This window comes from Peromyscus californicus, unplaced genomic scaffold (genome assembly GCF_007827085.1).
Source record: "Peromyscus californicus insignis strain IS unplaced genomic scaffold, ASM782708v3 Scaffold_5__1_contigs__length_169319896, whole genome shotgun sequence".
Classification (NCBI taxonomy): domain Eukaryota; kingdom Metazoa; phylum Chordata; class Mammalia; order Rodentia; family Cricetidae; genus Peromyscus; species Peromyscus californicus.
This window is the reverse complement of record NW_026294573.1, coordinates 128193991-128213319: the sequence shown is the minus strand read 5'-3', so window position 1 is coordinate 128213319 and position 19329 is coordinate 128193991. Positions and strand designations below refer to the sequence as shown.

Sequence of the window (19329 nt, the reverse complement as noted above, 5' to 3'; positions counted from 1 at the left end):
TTAATTATGTATACAGTGTTCTGTTTGCATGTATCCCTGCAGACCAGAAGAGGGAGCCAGATCTCATTACAAATGGTTGTGGGCCACCATGTGGGTGCTGGGAATTGAACTCAGGACCTCTGGAAGAACAGCCAGTGTTCTTAACTCTGAGCTATCTCTCCAGCCCCTGGATTGACTTTTTAGAACTGAATTTCCCCCCTTTCCGTGGGTCTTTCAGGGACTCTTAATTATGTGTTGTTTGCCACTTTAGATTTCTACACAGTTCACTGGTGTCCTGTTCATTTGTTTTTCTTTTAGGACGGTTTCTGTATTTACTAATTTTCTTTTGTGAGTGTTCAGTTTGCTGATAATCTCTTCCAATGTGGTTGTCATTATGAACATTGCTTTATGGCATATTTTGAAGTTTGACTTAGATCTTTTATGATGTTTCCATAGCATGTTTATGCCATATCTTTGTTTGTTTGTTTGTTTTGTTTTGTTTTTCGAGACAGGATTTCTCTGTGTAGCTTTGGAGCCTATCCTGGAACTCTCTCTGTAGACCAGGCTGACCTCGAACTCACAGAGATGCCCTGAGATTAAAGGCGTGTGCCACCACCACCTGGCATATGCTGTATCTTTTTGAACATAGAAAAGTGATCAAGAAAATTGTTTAATGTCCCTGTATACTAACTCTACCACCTGTATTATTTCTGAATAGGTTGCTTTTGATTTGTTTTTCTAATTTAGTGTTTTTGTGCTTCTTTTGAATGTCTGGTAATTTTTTATTAGATGCCACATACTTTATGTATTGTGGAGCACAGCATGCATTTGTATGCAAAGCCTTTACATATTCTTCACCTTGTTCTGTTTTGTTTTGTCTTCCAAAACAGGGTTTCCTCTGAGTAGCCCTGGCTGTTCCTAGAACTCTCTGTAGACCAGTCTGACTCCTATGAACTAGAATTAAGCTGTGTGCCACTATGCCCTGCTCAGCTTTATTTTGGATCACAGTTACTTGTTAGTAGTTGGATCTTGAGCCTTGCTTTATAGCTTTGTTATGTAGGACCATACCTTTCAACCTGGATAACTTTACTACACTGTTGAGGTAGTACCCTTGCGACAGTATGATCTCTACCTACCATGTGTATTTCCCATTATCTCTAGAATAGCTCATGGAAACGTTAATCCAGTGTGAGCCCACAGAATTGTTCTTTCTGTTCTTCTCTGGTAGATCTTTGTTCAGCTTCAGGTTGCTTCCTAACAGACACACATTGCTTATCAATCAGCTCAAAAGGAGGACCCTTTACACTGTCTCTGTGTGGCCCTCCTCTGTGTCCTCCTTCACTCTTCATTTGCTTTGCCCTGAGAACTAGAGTGCCTTTAACCTCTCTGGGTTCTTAACTGTGTCTTCAGTTCAGGGAGGCTGCTGAGTTCCGGCTGCTTTCTGTTAGACCTTTTGTTGCTGTGTCAAAATACTTAACAGAAATAACTCAAGGAAGGAGTTGCTTATTTTGGTTTACAGCTTTTAGTTCATTGTTCCTGACCCCTTAGACTTTGAGCCTGAAACACACGCTGTGCCATTGCATGCAGATGGAGTGGTAGAGGAGGCTAGTCACCCCAGAAGCAGGAGATATCTGATGGGGCTTTCTTCTTTTCCATGTTTACTCTGTCTGGGACTGCAGCATATGGGATGGTGCATCTATATTGAGAGAGGGTTGTACTCCCTTTGGAGAATTCTCTGCAAATGCTCTCACAGATAATTTACTAGAGATGTACCTTACTATGAGTGTTTTGCCTATATGTATGTCTGTGCAGCGCCCACAGAAGCTGTAAGAGTGCTGGATCTTCTGAAATTGGATTTACATACAGATGGTTGTAAGCTGCATGTGGATTCTGGGACTTGAACCCAGGTCCTCTGGAAGAGCAGCCAATGTTCCTACTTAACCTTTGAGCTGTTTCTCTAGTCCCAAGGTGTACTTTCCTAATCTCTGGGGCACTTCTCAGTCCAGTCAGGTTGACAGCCAAGATTAATATCAGTTTCAGTGTGCTGTGCTAGGCCTTAAAAACCTTCTAAGTGATAGGGAGCTCACCTCATTTTTTCTTCCTTCAGAGATGTTACTTTTCCAATATCTAAGCATCACTTTTTAAAATAATAATTTGTCTATATTTTTAATTGTTTAATACTAATCTAGTATATGTGACTTCAGCTTGACTAGAGTTGAAAGTTCTCTTAAAATTATCTTGACCAAGGATAAATTATATATTACATGTTTAGGGGTAGACACTTAAACTGGTAATTCACCACTTATTTCTTTACCTATGCCAGGTAGATTTTCTAAGGATAACCACAACCTTTTCTAATTTAGGGGCTTAAAGCCAAGGTTTTAAGGTTCAGTAGGGGTGTGTGTGTGTTGGGGGAGGGCACTTCCACATTCTTCTTACCTGTGACAGGATCAAATAAGTTAACTAACTTGCTGAAACTGAGCCACAAAAGCCAAAAAAATTTCTAGAAAATTTCTGATACATGAAATGATTAAATGGAATACCTTAATATAAATAAAATATCTCTAGCATATCTTATTAATTTTGTTGAATATGAATAACAGTTACTTTTTAAAAGCTAACACAAAAATCCAAAAGGGGCTAGGGAGATAGCTCAGTAAATAAGAATACTTGGTGTGTAGTCATGAGGACCTGCATTGAAATCCCCAGAACCCATGTCCAAAGCCAGGCATGGGTGCAGGTATGTCTGAAGGCCAGCTCTGGGGGCCAGAGACAAGAGGATTGCTGGGGCTTTCTGCTTGTCACCCTGTCTCAAAGGAATGAGGGAGAGAGTGATAAAGCAGGACACCTCTGTCCCCTGTATCCTCCATGCATGCCTGGGTGCACCACACAAACACATACATGCCTGTACACCCTGCCCTCCCATATACACCACACACTCAAACCTCACTACTTACAAAAGTGGAGCTCAGTATACAGGAAGAGTAAAATTGTGCTTGCCAAAATCTGAAACGGGCTGAAATATAGCTGAAGTGATACGGATAGTCTCCTGAGGGTCGAAGCAGAAAGCAGTCTCTTAATTACAGGCGCTGGACAGTGGGGATAAGAGGACACAAACAGAGTAAGATGTGCTAAAGTGAGAAACAGGATGATTAGGACCCTGCTTTAAAGTATCAGATCATGTGAATACTAGCAGAGGAAAATGAAAGCCAAAAAGAGAGTATTGATAATGCTTGATATTGCAGTGGAAGCCATTGGGAATGCCTTGAATGAAGGATGAAATAATATGTATAAGTGACAGTGACTCCAGCACTGAATACTTTTAATTCTAATGTAAGCCTAGAGATTTTTAAATTAGAATAGAGGGCTAGGGAGTGAATGTTTTAGGCACACCATAAGTTCTCTGTTATAGCTGCCAACTCAGTCTTAGCAGGAAACTGAAATCAGACGCTGTGTAAGTAAATGAATGTGGCTGTCTCAGTAGAGCGTCACAAAAATGGCTGACAGACTGCAGTTTGCTCACCCTTCACCTCGAGGAACCTCTGCTTTTTGTTGTTGAGTACTTTGTTCTGTTGTTCACTTGTTCTTTTTATGATATGAGTTAGCGTTGGGTGACAGTTTTAAAACTACGTGCTAATATTGAAGTTGGAAATATACCAGGATTACTGTTGTTGTAACTTTGCCTCCCTTCCTATCCAAACCTAGTCCTGTACCAGATAACACTTACAGTGTTTCGTGCTCTGTCAGCGGTAGACCACACATGTCACTGTGGCTCTGTAAGATTATGATGCTGCTGGTACTGGGTTTGACGTGCTTAGGTAGACAAGGAAGTACCTGCAGTATTCAGTTCCCTGCAATGTCCAGTACAGGAACACCCGCCTGTGTGTAGTAGACTTTGCCACGTAGGTTTGTGTAACTTGTTTTGTGGTGTTTTCACAGTGACAGAATCGGCACGAATGAGTGGTTCAGTATGGCTTAAGTTGATTTATTTCCTCTGTTGTTTAATAAGTTTGCTTTTACTTTTTCAGTCTCGAAGAAATCTGTGTGAAGAGGCTTTGTTAAAAATTAAAGGTGTTATAAGCTTTACTTTTCAAATGGCTGTTCAAAGATGCGTGGTGCGAATCCGTTCAGATTTGAAAGCAGAGGTTAGTACTTTCAGTGACTGAATATGCTTGAAGTAATCAATAAGCAAATCACTTATCAGGGTGTTCCTTTTGTCCTTTTATCCAGGCTTTGGCGTCAGCAATAGCATCAACCAAGGTCATGAAAGCTCAACAAGTCGTGAAAAGTGAAAGTGGGGAAGAGGTAAAACCTGTATTTTATTCTACTCCTACCAAACTGGGGCTCCTGATTGTTTTTTATGGTTAGTGGATTATAACATTCCTAGAGGAACAGTTATAAAATATAAGGATGTGTGGTATATCTTGACTACTGGTTAATTACTGTCTTAGTAGCGTAGTGAGATCTTTTGTGACGTTCAGAATGTTCTAAAGAAAGCTCTGAACTTGGTGGAGATGTGATGCAGATTATATATGTAAGTAAAGGACAGTTTCTTTACATTGATTTTCAGTACTTTCTTCCTAACTTGAACTAGTTTTGTGAATCCAAGACAATGAAGTACACTCTTTGAACAAGTAAATATGGTGAGCTGTAGGTCTGTGGTGAGGAGGGATGGATCTGCAAGCTGTGAGCTCCTTTGGCTTCCCACAGATGAGCAGCTTTGTGGCACTCCAGGGGTTCAGAGTGGCCCTGTCCATGTTTAACCCACTTCTAGAGACAGGTACTCTCCTTTGTGTGCTTGCAGAGGGCTCACTTCTTAGACTGTCATGCAAGAAGGAAGCATTAGGAGACATGAGCCCTCCAGAGTCTCAGGAATGAAGATGATGCTTAGGATGAGGTTGTGACTTAGGGCATGTATGGTGCCATGTTCAGTTGGGTTTGTAATGGCTCTTCATGCTTCTCTGTGTCAGATGCTGGTCCCATTCCAAGATGCCCCTGTGGAAGTGGAAGAGAACACAGAGCTGCCCGACTACCTGCCTGAGGACGAGAGTCCCACAAAGGAGCAGGACAAGGCAGTGTCGCGTGTTGGCTCACATCCCGAGGGTGGAGCCAGCTGGTTGAGCACAGCTGCAAACTTTTTATCCAGATCATTTTACTGGTGACTTCAACTTCAGTTTGGGGCTCAAGGACTGTGCAAACCAACAGGGGGCCAGCTTTCCATTGTTGTGGTGAACTGTCAAGTGCAATTTGCAATAGATTATCATGGAAAGTTTCTAGATTACATGACTACGTATGCTGCATTTTACATTTTATTGGACATTTTCCCCACCGAATGGTAAAGAGGACAGAGGCTGTAGGTGGAATTTGTTTATGAAGGTATTTTGGTATTGTTTTCCTTTGCTTAATTGCCTCACTATTTTTTGAAAAACATGGGTCCACTGTTAAAACCAAATGTATGTGCAGTTTTACATTCTGTTTTACATGAAGCATGTGACTAGGAAAAACTCGTTTTCTCCTCAAGCCTCAGGAGCTTTCTGAAGAGAAGTTTTGCATAGCTCAAGTTGTGCATGAATTACCGAGTATTTTTAGCAGCTTTTCTTCATGAACGATACATGACATGTGCTTTGGTACCCTTCTCTGAAAGTTGAAAACATACCTAGTTAGCCCCCTTCTGTGCCTTTTTTATTTTGCCAACCATGTTTATAGAAAGGACATTATTAATGGCATTTTGCAAATGGAATTATATTCATTTGAACATAGCAGTACCTTAAAAAAAAAAACTACAAAAAACTGTACAATCTTACTTGCTATAATTTTAATAAGATTACTGTAAGCCAGTTAAGACAACGGGGACATGAACAGCAGCAAAGTGCGTTTGGGAGAATTTGGATGTGACCAAGCATGGCTCTGTTGACTCCTGCTCACTTAGGTTGTAGTGGCTCATGAGAATGAAGTCCACTATGTCTGTGAGCAGCCTTACCCTGTGATTTGTTTTGTTTTGTTGGCTTTTCAGGACAGGGTTTCTCTGTGTAGCCCTGGCTGTCTTGGAACTCCTTCTGTAGAATGACCAGACTGGCCTTGAACTCAGAGATTCACTTGCTTCCGCCTCCTGAGTGCTGGGATTAAAGACGTGCACCACCACCACCCAGCAAGAAGAGTGATACATAGTTAATAGTTTCAAGAGCTGACAGACTTGGAAACAAAGCTGGACACCTCGAATGTCACAGTGCCACTTGGTCAGTCAGACATAAACTGCCTGGCGCATGCCCATTCCAGAGATGCTTCTTTTTATTGCCCCTTTGTGGTTTTTAAGCAAATACTGCAGTCAAATTGAATAAAACAGGACCCAAATTGTTGCTTATAGAGAAAAAAAGCCAGCACTGATCTTAGTCTTATTTTTCATGTCTAGCCAGGAAAAAAAAAAGACTTCAGTGAAGATAAGATACATGAATATGGACACACTTTTTTTAAAGACTGAATAATATGTATGTGATGCTTTCTTAAGATTCTAAAATATTTGGCAACTAATATTTTCTTTTTAGAAATCCAGCTAGATTTATTTTCATGTCAGTGTCATTGAAAACTAACAGGAGGAAACTGAAATGTGTCTTCATCACCATGCAGAGCTGCTGTTGCGCTACTTGGAGAATGTGACGTGAAATTGGACCCTGGAGGGTTTCCTGGCATTCTTGTTGTTTCTCTTCTAGAGAAGATTGAAATCATCCAGTGTTACTGGGGAAAAATAATCGTAAAATACTATGACCCATGAGAGCTTTTGAGTTCATTCACATTGTGGCTTTCTGGAGTGAGGGTGTTGAAGGTATTTAGAGCATTTTCCCACATGTCTGGTCTCTGATTCAAGTGATACGCACAAACAGAAAGCTGAGATTTTCAGGGCACATTGCTAACACTTAATACTACTTGCTGCCAGAATCAGATGTGTTGAAAACAAAACAACAAAACCACCTCCTTTCTATAGCCATTAAAGCAAAGTTTACTTTCTATTTTAACACATTTTTATTTTATTTTGCATTGTCGCACATTTATTTAAAAACTATAGCCCTTTGTAGTGATGGTTCAGGACAGTTGATATTTCGAACTGATATTTGTGTGTATCTAGGTGTTCCTTTATTCCAGGACTCTCAGAGGAGTCAAGGCTACTATAATGGCAGTTTTTGGAATATATTGTAAAATAATAAAATAACAATGAAAATTGAGTGGATATTGTATTTTTAAGATATTTATTTATTTATTTATTTCTACATATGTCTGTGTCTCTATGTGCACATGCCTGAGGAGGTCAGAAGGGTATCTGGTCCCTGGAGCTGGAGTTAGAGCCAGTTGTGAGCTCTCTGATATGGGTGCTGGGAGTTGAGTTCAGTCTTCTGCAAGAACAATACACGTTCTTAACCACTGAGCTATTTGTCTAGCCCTTGGATATTGTAGTATAAAGATTATTGATTCTTAATTTCTTTTTTATTGTGGTGCTGGGCATTCAACCAGGGACTCAAGATTCTATTAAAGCCTGTTTGTATTTTATTTATTTTGAGACAGGTTCTTGCTATCTAGTCCAGCTGACCTGAACCTTGTGTTTGGCCTACATTAACCTTGAACTCTAAATTCTCTTGCTTACATCCTGAATGCCAGGGTTATAGGAGTGCACCATCATGCCTGGCTCTTTAGCAGTTTGCACACATACTATGTAATAGTCTCAGTTCTACAGGTGCATCACCTGGCCATTTGCTCTGTATCTGTGGACGGACCCCTGAGCTGGAGAAACCAGAATCAGTTCACTTGCTCTCCTGTCATACTTTGGGATTTGATTCCCAGAGCTTCTTGTAGAGGCTTGTGTTCTAGCTTTAGATCTACCCTTATTTTACAGAATTGTTACAGGAGAATAAAAATGGCTTCCTATTGTGTAACTTGTTAGCTATGTAAGACTAGACAGTAATTTAATCCCTGAACTGTATAGCAAAATGAAGGTAAATTCCTTCACAGGATAGTTTACAGGATCATTATTAGGATTCAATGAGATCATGATGTTTTATAAAAAATATTTACTGGTATCCAGTGGGTTAGTTACTACTGGCCATGTAACACAATGTCTCCTTGACACTTATTCACCCCCATGTGCACATAGGCAAGTCACACATGTAAGGTCAGGACAGCTTCTGGGAGCCGTCTCTCTTCTCCCGTCATGTAAGTTCCAGTGTTGAACTGAGGTGGTCAGGCGTGGCTTGGCAGGCAGTGACCTTTCCCCGATGAGCCAGCTCATCAGCCTCCTGAATCTGAGAGAGAACATCATACTAGCTTTGACCTACCTATCTACATCTACTAAGAGTTTTTTGTTTGGTTTCTGAGGCTTGGTCATCTATGGTTTTTAACCTAAAATTTCCCCTTGAATTCATTTATCTGTTGTCAGGATTTCTTTTTTCTTTTTTTCTTCCTTTTTTAGATGCTGGAAATTGTGGAGAGGGACAGAAGTGATAAAGCAAATGTTAGAAAGTGTTAACATTTAAAGACTAGCATGCAAGAGCTTTTGTACTAGTCACATAAGGGTTCTGTAAATTTCAAACTGGCAAAACGATTTTTTTAAAAAACTTTAACAATTCTTTATTGATTCTTTGGAAATTTCATATCATGCACCCCAATCCCGCTCACCTCCCTGTGCCTCCATATCTGCCCCTCACAACTGCAGCATCTCCCCCAAATAACCCCCCCCAATTAATTAAAAACAAAGCCAAGCCACTTGCTCCTCCACCTTGCTCATCTCTCCCAACACCTTTTCATTTACCCTAGTGGCATTGAGAGCTGTGCTGTGTTAACGTGTTATACTCTTGTCTGATCAGCCCCACCTACAAATGTCCATTGCAGTGAGTCATTGGTTCAAGGCCTCTGGCACACCATCATCACTGGACCCTCACTGAAACTTCTCTCAGATATCCTGCTGTTGCCGAGTCATGGAGATCCTGCAGTTGTCCGTCAGCAGGACCAGTCCCTTCACATGCTCCAGCATGTCATAGATGGGGTAGATGTTAGGGTGGGCCAACCCAAGGCCCAGGATGTGGGTCTGGGTGGTAGCTGAACTGGTCAGGCTGGGCTGCTGGGACTGCCCCCCTCAGGTGAGGTGTGGAACCAGCTCTTCTAGGTCCATGCCATCGGGCCAGCTCTGCTACAGTTGTGGTGAGAGGTGTGGCCATTTCTCCCGGGTGTAGAAGCCAGCTCTCCTGCTGCAGTTTCAGCGAGAAGGGCCAGCTATCCCAGGGCCAGTGAAAGGCAGGGCTGGCTCAACACATCCCTCGGATTTCAACACACATGGTTCCTATGACTTTCTGTGGTAACATGGACCATGGACATCATCACAGACCCCAGCTGCAGGAGGACCATGAACCCAGACATGGCTCTTGGCAATAGCTCAGGCCCAGACATCACCACGGCCCCAGTGGCAGCACAGGCTACCCAGTCAGTATGGATGGCTCTGGTGGCAGTATTCCCTTGGACACCAAAATGTTCTCAGGTGGCTGATCAGATCCTGAGCATCTGCATGTCCCTCGGTGGCAATAGGGCCACGGAAATCAATACAGACCCCAGCTGTGGTAGGACCATGGACTCAGACATGGTCTTTGGCAGCAGCCCAGGCTCAGATGTCACCATGGCCCCAGGTGCAGTGCAGGCCACCCAGATGGGCACGGCCCCCATGGCAGTAGGCCCTCAGACACCAACATGACCCCTGGCATCAGCTTGGCCTTTGATGACATCAAGAACCAAGCATATCAACATAGACCCTGGCTATAGTAGGGCCATGGACCCAGATATGGCCCAAAACTACTTCTAAAGCACATTTATAGGAGCTGACAAATTACATCCACTGATTAAAGAAGCCATAATACACACAGGAAAAGGGCAAGTTTGATGAATAACTAACTCACCAGACACTAAGTGATTACAGTGAAAGAAGGGCAGAGAACAGTCCTACAATCACTTTTGTGATGTCTTGTCTTTGTTTCTTTTTTTTGAAGGCAAGGTTTCATGTAGCACAAGCTGGCCTCAAATTTGCTATGTAGCCAAAGATGACCTTGAGTTCCTGGTCCTGAAAGCTGAGGTGACAAGCATGCATCTCCTATACTCAGCACTTTTGTGAGACTCTTGCCAAAAATATATGATCTGACTCTAATTATAACCGTAGGTCTGATGGGGATTTATGTGGTAGAGTGCCTGCCTATTCAGGATCTCAGGTACCTCTGTGTAGATAACTTCTAAACCTCCACCGTCGGTATCTACAGGTAGCCACCAAGTGTAAAGTCCCAGGGTGTGTGTTTGAACATGGTTTCTATGTTAGCCATGGCTGTCCTGGATCTCGCTCTGTAGACCAGGCTGACCTTGAACTCACAGAGATCTGCCTGCCTCTGCCTCCTGAGTGCTGGGATTCCACTTCCCAGCACGTCTGAGTTTTATGTACAGTAGAATCATGCTCAGGAGAGGCATGGAGCAAACTGTGTGCCAGGTACTGTGGTAAAATTACACAGTTTCTCATCTAGTCCTTAAAAACCAAGGTAAGTATGCATTACTAAATTAGTGTTTGATAGGCAGGAAACTATGAGACAGATGTAGTGTTTCAGTGCCAGATGACTGTGTAGTGGAGCCAGGACTCGAACCTAGGCAGTCAGAAGCAGCCGGCACCTTAGGTCCTGCTGCGCCTCTCCAGTGAAGCTATCACCACACCACAGGCATGTGTCTGGGGCTTTAATTTAGGCATCTGTTAGCAATGAGACTCAATGCCTGGAGGCCAGAAACGTGAGTTTCGGGGGGAGAAGTGAGTAAACAGGGTTGTCAATGTGGAAAGCGACCACATGCTCCCTATGCATAAATGGATTTTAAGTCTTCGAGCTGCAGGCCCTTTAAATGTTTCACAAGCCTTCTCAGCTAGAGTCAGCTCCTCTTATTTTCATAACTGCTCACATCCTATTCAGTCAGACTAGTTTTTTTTCCTTTTATTTATTTTTCTTATTTTTTACTTTTTCAAGACAAGGTTTTTCTATGTAGCTTTGGAGCCTGTCCTGGAATTTGCTCTGTAGATCAGGCTGGCCTCAAACTCACAGAGATCCACCTGCTTCTGCCTCCCAAAGAGTTCTGGGATTAAAGGTGGACGCCACCACTGTCTGGCTTGTTTTATCTTTGAGACAAGGTTTCTGTATGTAGCCCTGGCTGTTCTAAAACTCTGTGTAGACTAACTGGCCTTCAACTCACAGAGATCCACTGGCTTTTGCTTCTTAAGTGGAGGGATTAAAGGTACGTGCCAGCATGCCAGGTCCACCAGACTAATCTTAGTATTAAGTTTTAAAAATCATTTTCTGCTTTACCAAGAAAGGTGCTAGGATTGCTGGATGCTCATCTAGCTTTAAATTGGCCCTGGATTTAGCCTCCAACCTAGTTATTCACAGAGTCCGTAACATTAGTGTATACTTTTGCAAGGCTTGGTTGCAATATCTCACTGTTATAGAAATAGTCTATTTAGGTCTATCTATCATAGGGTTAATGGTTCATCTCTATCCTTTATTGGTAGTCTTTCTTATGTGTAATCTCCTCTTTCTTCTTTAAAATAATATGGAAATAAACTATTACAACAGAATGCTTAAGAAAAAGCACGGACTGGGCAGTGGTGACACAATCCTTTAATCCCAGCTCTCGGGAAGCAGAGCCAGGTGGATCTCTGTGAGTTCAAGGCCAGCCTGGTCTACAGAGAGAGATCCAAGACAGGCACCAAAACCACACAGAGAAACCCTGCCTCGAAAAACAAAAAACAAAAAACAAAAAAAAAAAAGAAAAAAGAAAAAGCATGGGCCACCTTCATCCTGCAATATAGGCTATGTAAGTAAAGGTTCCTATCTTTTGGTCCATTCTCGTGTGTGTGTGTGTGTGTGTGTGTGTGTGTGTGTGTGTGTGTGTGTGTGTTTGGGTAAGAAGCATACACTACAATTCTAACATGTTCAAATTATGTTTTACCCAGAATACAGTCTCTGTGCTCTCCTTTGCAACCTTCGTCATTGGTTCTTCTCACCAGTGAGAGCCATTAATATTTTGAATGTCCATCAGAAACATATACTGACCAACTTTTTCCTAATCCCCCCACCCATAAATGGCCGTATCATGTCCTTTATCTTACCCTTTCACTCAAATTGAATCTTATAAGTTACTCTACGCTCTCTACTTTGATGTCTTTTTATCTAAAATTTGCATAAGAGGAAAATGCATTTGTCTTTCTAAGTCTGACTTAGTATATTTCATATGACTTCTTATTCCATCCAGTATCCTTGCAGGTGTGGATGTAACCAACCATCTTATTAAATAAGAAACACAGAGCCGATTCAGAGAAGAAAGCCAAGAGGTCAGAGCTAAGAGCCTTACCCTTCCTGCTTCAGCGATCCTCTTCAGCCAAGAGAGCTCTCTCAAAGGGACCTACTTCCTGTGTGTTTGTCTTTTTATAGTCTTTCTGTTCTGCCTTCTCATTGGTTGTAAACCCAAACACATGACTGCCTTGTCACTGCCTGTCTGTAGAGACTTCCAGGTCTTCTATGGTTGGGATTGAGATTAGAGGCGTGTGTCTCCAATGCTGGCTGTATCCTTTTACACACAGAGATCTACCTAGCTCTGTCTACCAAGTGCTGGGATTAAAGGCGTGCACCACCACCACCACGCTCTTGCTATGGCTCTAATAGCTCTGACCCCCGGGCAACTTTATTAACATACAATTAAAATAACATTTCAGTACAAATAAAATACCACCATATTCAGGTGATAGCTTTTTATTTTTTATTGTATGTGTGTGAGCTTTCATGAGTTTAAGTGTACTATGTGCATGCGGGAGCCCACAGAGGCCACAAGAAAGCACTGGATCCCCTGGAACTGGAGTTGGAGATAATGATGAGTAATGTGGGTGCTGGGAAACAAACACGGGTCCTCTGCAAGAGTAGTAAGCGCTTGTAACTGCTGAGCCATCTCTCCAGGCCCATAATTTCATTCTTTATGGATGTGGGTGACTAGTACTCCAGTGTGTGTGTGTGTGCATGTGAGGATGTGTGTGTGTGTGTGTGTGTGTGTGTGTGTGTGAGAGAGAGAGAGAGAGAGAGAGAGAGAGAGAGAGAGAGAGAGAGAGAGAGAGAGAGAGACTGCACTGCCTTTATCCTTTCATCATGGGCACTCAGATTGCTTGCATATAATGGCAGTGGTGAAGAGTGCAAAAAGAAAGCGTACACAGGTATGATGGCTACTGTTAATTGTCAACTTGACAAAATCTAGAGTCACCTGGGAGACAGGCTTCTGGGCATGCCTGTGGGGGTTGTCCTGATTGTAGTAATTGAAGTGGAAGGCCCACACTTTGTAGTGACATCATTCTCCTGGTCTGTGGAGAAAGATAGTTAAGGAGTAATGAAATTCCTCAGTCCTGCTTCCAGTTTGAGACTGTGATGCGACCAACTGCTTCAGGTTCCTCTGCCCTGACTCATTGTGATGGACTGGACCCTTGAACTGTGATCCACAACAAACCCTTCCTCCCTCAAGCTGCTTTTGCCAGATTCTTTTCTCACAGCAACAGAAGAGAAACTAAGGCAGCAGATATCTGTTGAGTGCTGACTTGGTTTTCATGGGATATATATATTATGTATGTATGAATGGTATAGCTGGGTCACATGGTAGTAATATTGTTAGGATTTGAGGAACATCCATTCTGATTTGTTGGGGAGTATTAGTTTAAGATGTGTTACATTTGTTTATGCTGTGGAATATATTGTTTAATGATGCAAAGATGTGTTGCATTCTTTTATGTTGCATTTGTTTAACTCTGTAAAGCTGTATTACTTTGCCTGCCTAAAACACCTGATTGGTCTAATAAAGATCTGAACAGCCAATAGCTAGGCAGGAGAGAGGGATAGGTAGGGCTTCCAGGCATAGGGAATAGGAGGAGAAGTCTAAGCTCTAAGGGCAAGAAAAGGAGAAGGAGAGGAGGATGCCAGGGGCCAACTACCCAGTCACACAGCTAGCTAGGGAGTAAGAAGGAAAGAATGATACAAGGATTAAAGAAAGGTAAAAAGCCCAGAGGCAAAACATAGTTAAAGAGAAATGGGATAATTTGTTAGAAAAGCTGGCTAGAAACAAGCCAAGCTAAGGCCAGGCATTCACAAGTAAAAATAAGTCACTATGTATTTATTTGGGAGCTGGGTGGCGAGCCCCCAAAGGAAAAACAACAACAACAACAACAATAAAAAACCAACTACATGATTTCAATAGTGGTTGCATTTATTTATATTCAAAAGAAGAATGTGTTATTTTCCCTCTATGTATTTATCATATATATAAAAGAAAGATTTTGTTCTAATGAATTCTCCAAGAAATAGTTTCAATTTCAAATGGAGACTTTAAAGTTATTTATGAAGTTCTACCTTTAAAAAAATACAACAGACAAACTATTTGAAGAAATATAAGTAAACATTGATTTTACACCTACATTTTAAATTTTTTAAGCAGGGTCTCATTATGTAGCCCTAACTGCCCTGGTATGCACAGAAATCCACCTGCTTCTGCCTCCTGGTACTGGGAATAACTGTAAGGGATGTGCCACCACACCTGGCTACACTTACTTTTTAGAAATCAGATTTACATGAATTTTAGAAAAATGTTTTCTTCCTTTGTTTTTTTATTTTATGTGTATGTGTGTTTTTGCCTGCAGACATGTCTGTACATCCTATGCCTGCCAGGCCCACAGAAGCCAGAAGGGGCATCAGATCTCCTGGAACTGGGGTTACCTACAGCAGTGAGCCACAGTGTGGGTGCTGAGAATGAACATGGGTCCTCTGGAAGAGCAAACAGTGCTTCCAACTCCTGAGCTATCTCTCCAGCCCCTACATGCATTTGTGTAAGGGCTTACCACTGTAATATTGCTTGAGATGTGTGTGTGTGTGTGTGGGGGGGGTGTATTGTAAAACTTTCTATAGTAAATTCAACTAATATAGAAACGGCATAGAAATTTACTCTGTAAAATATACAATATAGATGAACCTGAAGTTCTTTATAGAAATCTTTCATGATACAGAATAATTTAGAAGTAGAAATGCCTTTATTTTCAGCTATGTTGTACTCTTTCAAGCTAAAAGGAAGTCAGGTTTTTGTGTAGTAGCTGGAGTTAGAGGTGAGGGACAGGGTGGACACAGAAGTATAACTTTTGAGTTTATAGAATTTTTACTTAAGCCCATCTTTAACTTAAATGAACACAATTATTTGCCTAATGTTGAATATTCTCAGTTAGTATCACACAGATATATTGCTCAAAAAATAAAAACCAACTCAATAATGAAACCAGCAGGTATGTTGTGGATTACTATGGGAAGGTAAAACACTGAGTCTGTCTATTCTCCTGGTCCAAGGGCTCAGCAAGAGAACTCAGTGGGTAATGGCACTTATAACCAAGCCTGATGGTTGGAGTTCCATGTCTGGGATCCACATTGTGGGAGGAGAGAAACAACCCCTCGAGTTATCCTCTCACCTCCACTTGTACACTGTGGCATGTATACCCTCACCTCCCATGTTCACAAAACAAACAAATAAATGTAACAAAATAATTGAAAAAATATCCAAGAAACTAGCTATCCTTGCCAAAATGTCACAGTTCTGCTATAATGTCAATCACAGGGACACACGGAGGGGACAAGGGCAGGAAGAAGTTTGGAACTATCTGGACTCAGAGTCATGATTGTGCCTAGACACTCTAGAGCTGGAGTAACTGGAAGGAGCCATGTTTGCTTAGTGTGCTGAACAAAAGATGCTCCATGTCTGCCAGTGCTCAGGATAGTCCCAAAAGCTGAAGATTAGTGAGAGGTAACACTTTTAACACAGTAGACATCAGCAAGTAAAGAAAAACAAAACATTAATCCATAATAAAATATGTAAGCAAAGTTTATTTAGTCATTTGTTAGATGATCTAAAATGCAAGGTGTGGTCAGTCTAAAACCTCATTGAAGTGCTGAATACAAGAAACAGTTACATTCATTATTAGTCAGATAACTGATTTCTGAGTAAGTATGTTGACTTTAAGACATTAATTTTGAAAAATTCAAGCACCTAGCTTTTTAGTGACTCTTGGTTTCCTTAAAACTCTTATTTCTGGGTTTTGTTGTTATTATTTGTGTTTGTGGCAAGGTCTTATCACATGGTCCAGACTGGCTTTAAACTAGACCTTCTTGTCTAGCCTTCTGGGTGCTAGAATTACAGGTGTGTATGTCCCCCCCACATGCCCAGAAAAGCTATTACTCTTTTTATAATGAAAAAAAAAAGTAAAATTGAGATAGTTTACCTGATTCAGTGGCTTTAGAGAAATAACCTAGGGGAAGGCAGTCTTACTAGGAAAGTAATTTTTATACTTTCATTGTCCTACTTTTGTGAACTAAGAGTGAATGACAGTCTTATTTTTCATTATGTTGCTACAGTCACTGTCTTAGTTAGGATTTCTATTGCTGTCAAGAGACACCAGGACCACAGCAACTCTTTTTTTCTTTTAGCATGCAAAACACAAAACTCTCTGGTATGTATTTTTTAAATATAAAAACCCCTAAACAATAAATGGACCAACCCCCCAAAAATGATAAATAAAAAAGCAAAACTCCAAGATATGCTATCCCACTAACTGTTTAATAATCCAAATAGATTGTTACAGAGCCACCTGTGTTCTCTGTGTTATTGTATGAATCCTCTCAGTTATTTTACATCTTAGAAATCTGATTCTTTATATAAATGCATTTTTCTTTATTTAAATTTTTTTCATTTTGCATACCAAGCATAGTTTCCCTTCCCACCCCTCCTCCAGCTTCCCCAATGCCCCCACCAACCCACCCGCCATTAACTCCTCCAAAAGGGTAAGACCTCCCATGGGGAGTCAACAAAGACCATGGCAACTCTTCCTAGGAAAGCATTTAATTGGGGTAGCTCACTTACAGTTTCAGAGGTTCAGTCCATTACCATCATGCAGGGAGCATGGCAGGGTGCAGGCAGATGTGGTGCTGGCTACGTCTTGATCAGAAGGCAGCAGGCAGTGAACTGTGTCACTGGGCAGTATCTTGAGCATAGGAGACCTCAAAGCCCACCCCCACAGTAACACACTTCCTCCAACAAGGACATACCTACTCCAACAAAGCCACACCTCCTAATAGTGCCACTCCCTATGAGCTTATGGGGGCCAATTACATTCAAACTACCATAGTCACCAAGTTTATATTTCCCAATATGCAACTTTCTTTCACAGATTGTTTGACTTCCAGGAGAAAGGAGCTTGGGATTTAATAAATTTAGCAAAGTAATTGCCTAGTAACTATTTTATGTATTTTTTGTGTTCTTGTAATGTTAACACCAAAGTTAGCTCTTGATTTAGTTATTAAGAAAAGAAGAGGTTAGAGAGATGACTTGGTTGTTAAGCATACGTGCTACTCCTGCAAAGGCTCAGAGTTTGGTTTCCAATGTCCATGTGGGACAGTTACAACCTCCTGTAACTCCAGCTCCTGGAGGTCCAATGTGGTGGTTTGAATAGGAATGGCCCCCATAGACTCTTATGTTTGAATGCTTGGTCCATAGGGAGTGGCACTATTAGGATGTGTGACCTTGTTGGAGGAAGTGTGTCACTGTGGGGGTGGGCTTTGAGTTCTCATATGCTCAAGCTATGCCCTGTGTGGAAGACAGATTACTTCCTGCTGCCTGAGGATCAAGATGGAGAACTCTCATCTCCTTCTCCAGCACCATGTCTGCCTGCTGCCACCTGCCATGATGATAATGGACTAAACCTCTGAACTGTTAGCCAGCCCCAATGTTTTCCTTCATAAGAGTTGCTGTGGTTATGGTGTCTCTTGACAGTAATAGACACCCTAACTAAGACACATGCTTTCTTCTGTCCCCTTTGGACACCTGCACTCACAAGTACACACCCACATACACAAGCACACTTGTATACCCATAATTAAAGATATAAATAAGTCATTTTTTTAAGACAGTTTCACTATGTAGCCCTGGTTGGTCTGGAACTTGCTATGTAAACAGGGCTGGCCTTGAACTCATGGAGATTCATCTGCCTCTGCCTCTCCAGTGCTAGGATTAAAGGCATGTGACATCATACGTGGCTTTTTTTAAAATAAGCAAAATATATTATTTTGGCTTTTTAGAATCAGGATACTTGGCTTTTACTCATCAAGTCCTCATATGTAAAATGCAATTAATAGCCATCTCCTTAAGTGAATGATTTGTATATCATTTCTTAGACAACATTTAAAATTTTTATTTATAATGAAGGTAAACTTTGACTTAAACATTTTTTTAGTTTTTTTTTTTTTTTGTTTGTTTTGAAACATTTTTAGGTAGCCTAGTCTGGCCTCAAGCTTGTCACACACTAAGTACTTGATGTAGCTGAGAGATGAGCTTGCACTGCTGATTCTCCTGCCTTATCTTCTGAGTTCTGGGGTTACAGGCATTCACTAGCATGCTTGGATTATATGGTGCTGGGGATTAGGTCCAGGGCTTCACTCATGCTAGACAAGAGCTCTACTAACTAAGCCATATTACCATTCCTACTTAAAAGTATGCTTAGTAATTTAGCCATATATGACCTTCCAAACATAATTTCATTGTAAAATTCCTGGGAAGAATAAATATGATTCAAAACAATGCTTGTTATCATTTGGAAGGGCTGGATATTTATTATTTATATAAATGAAGATGAAGTGATAGCGCATTTGCTAAGTTGTTGTTGTCATAGTAAAGCAGCCAAAGGCAGCTTTGTCTGTTTTTGTTTTTGTTTTTGTTTTGTTTATGTTGCTGATTAGATTGAGGACCACAATCCTTCAGGGATGGTAGCTGGTGCTTGCAACCTGTTAGCAACTTCAACATGGATTGTTTAGATCTAAATATCTCCAGTGTAGATACATAATGTTAAACTACTGAAACTATTAGTATTGGGAATGATGCTGATATTGCTTTAAAATACCCGTATGCTTATAAATTTACCCAGGATTTTCTCTTGTAATCTGAGTATTGCAATAATAGAAACAGGTACCCGGAGTAGGATTTGAGTTGTTTGAATTTTTTTTTTCCAAGACAGGGTTGCTCTGTGTAGCCCTGTTCTGTCCTGGAACTCACTCTGTAGACCAGGCTGGCCTGGAACTTAGAGATCTTCCTGCCTCTGTTGCCTGAGTGCTGGGATTAAAGACATGTGCCAATATGTCCAGCTCTATTTGAAGAACTTTATTGAACATTGACACTTTCATGATAGGCGCAGAGTCCCATCAGAGGCAGCTTAAGTTTTTGTATTCTGACTCTATGCTG

At 41.3% G+C, this 19329-nt stretch overlaps 1 protein-coding gene across 3 annotated transcripts in view; it reads left to right on the top strand.

Moving 5' to 3' along the window:
• The window catches only part of Armc1 (armadillo repeat containing 1), a 32055-nt gene extending 24859 nt beyond the window's left edge, over positions 1-7196 (top strand). For all 3 annotated transcript variants that reach the window (XM_052716066.1, XM_052716068.1, XM_052716067.1), the window contains exons 5-7: positions 4008-4124; positions 4210-4284; positions 4950-7196. In XM_052716066.1, coding sequence (XP_052572026.1) covers positions 4008-4124; positions 4210-4284; positions 4950-5141 — 384 coding nt within the window. In that variant the 3' untranslated portion in view covers positions 5142-7196. The remainder of the gene's footprint in view (positions 1-4007; positions 4125-4209; positions 4285-4949) is intronic.
• The last annotated feature ends 12133 nt before the right edge of the window (positions 7197-19329 follow it).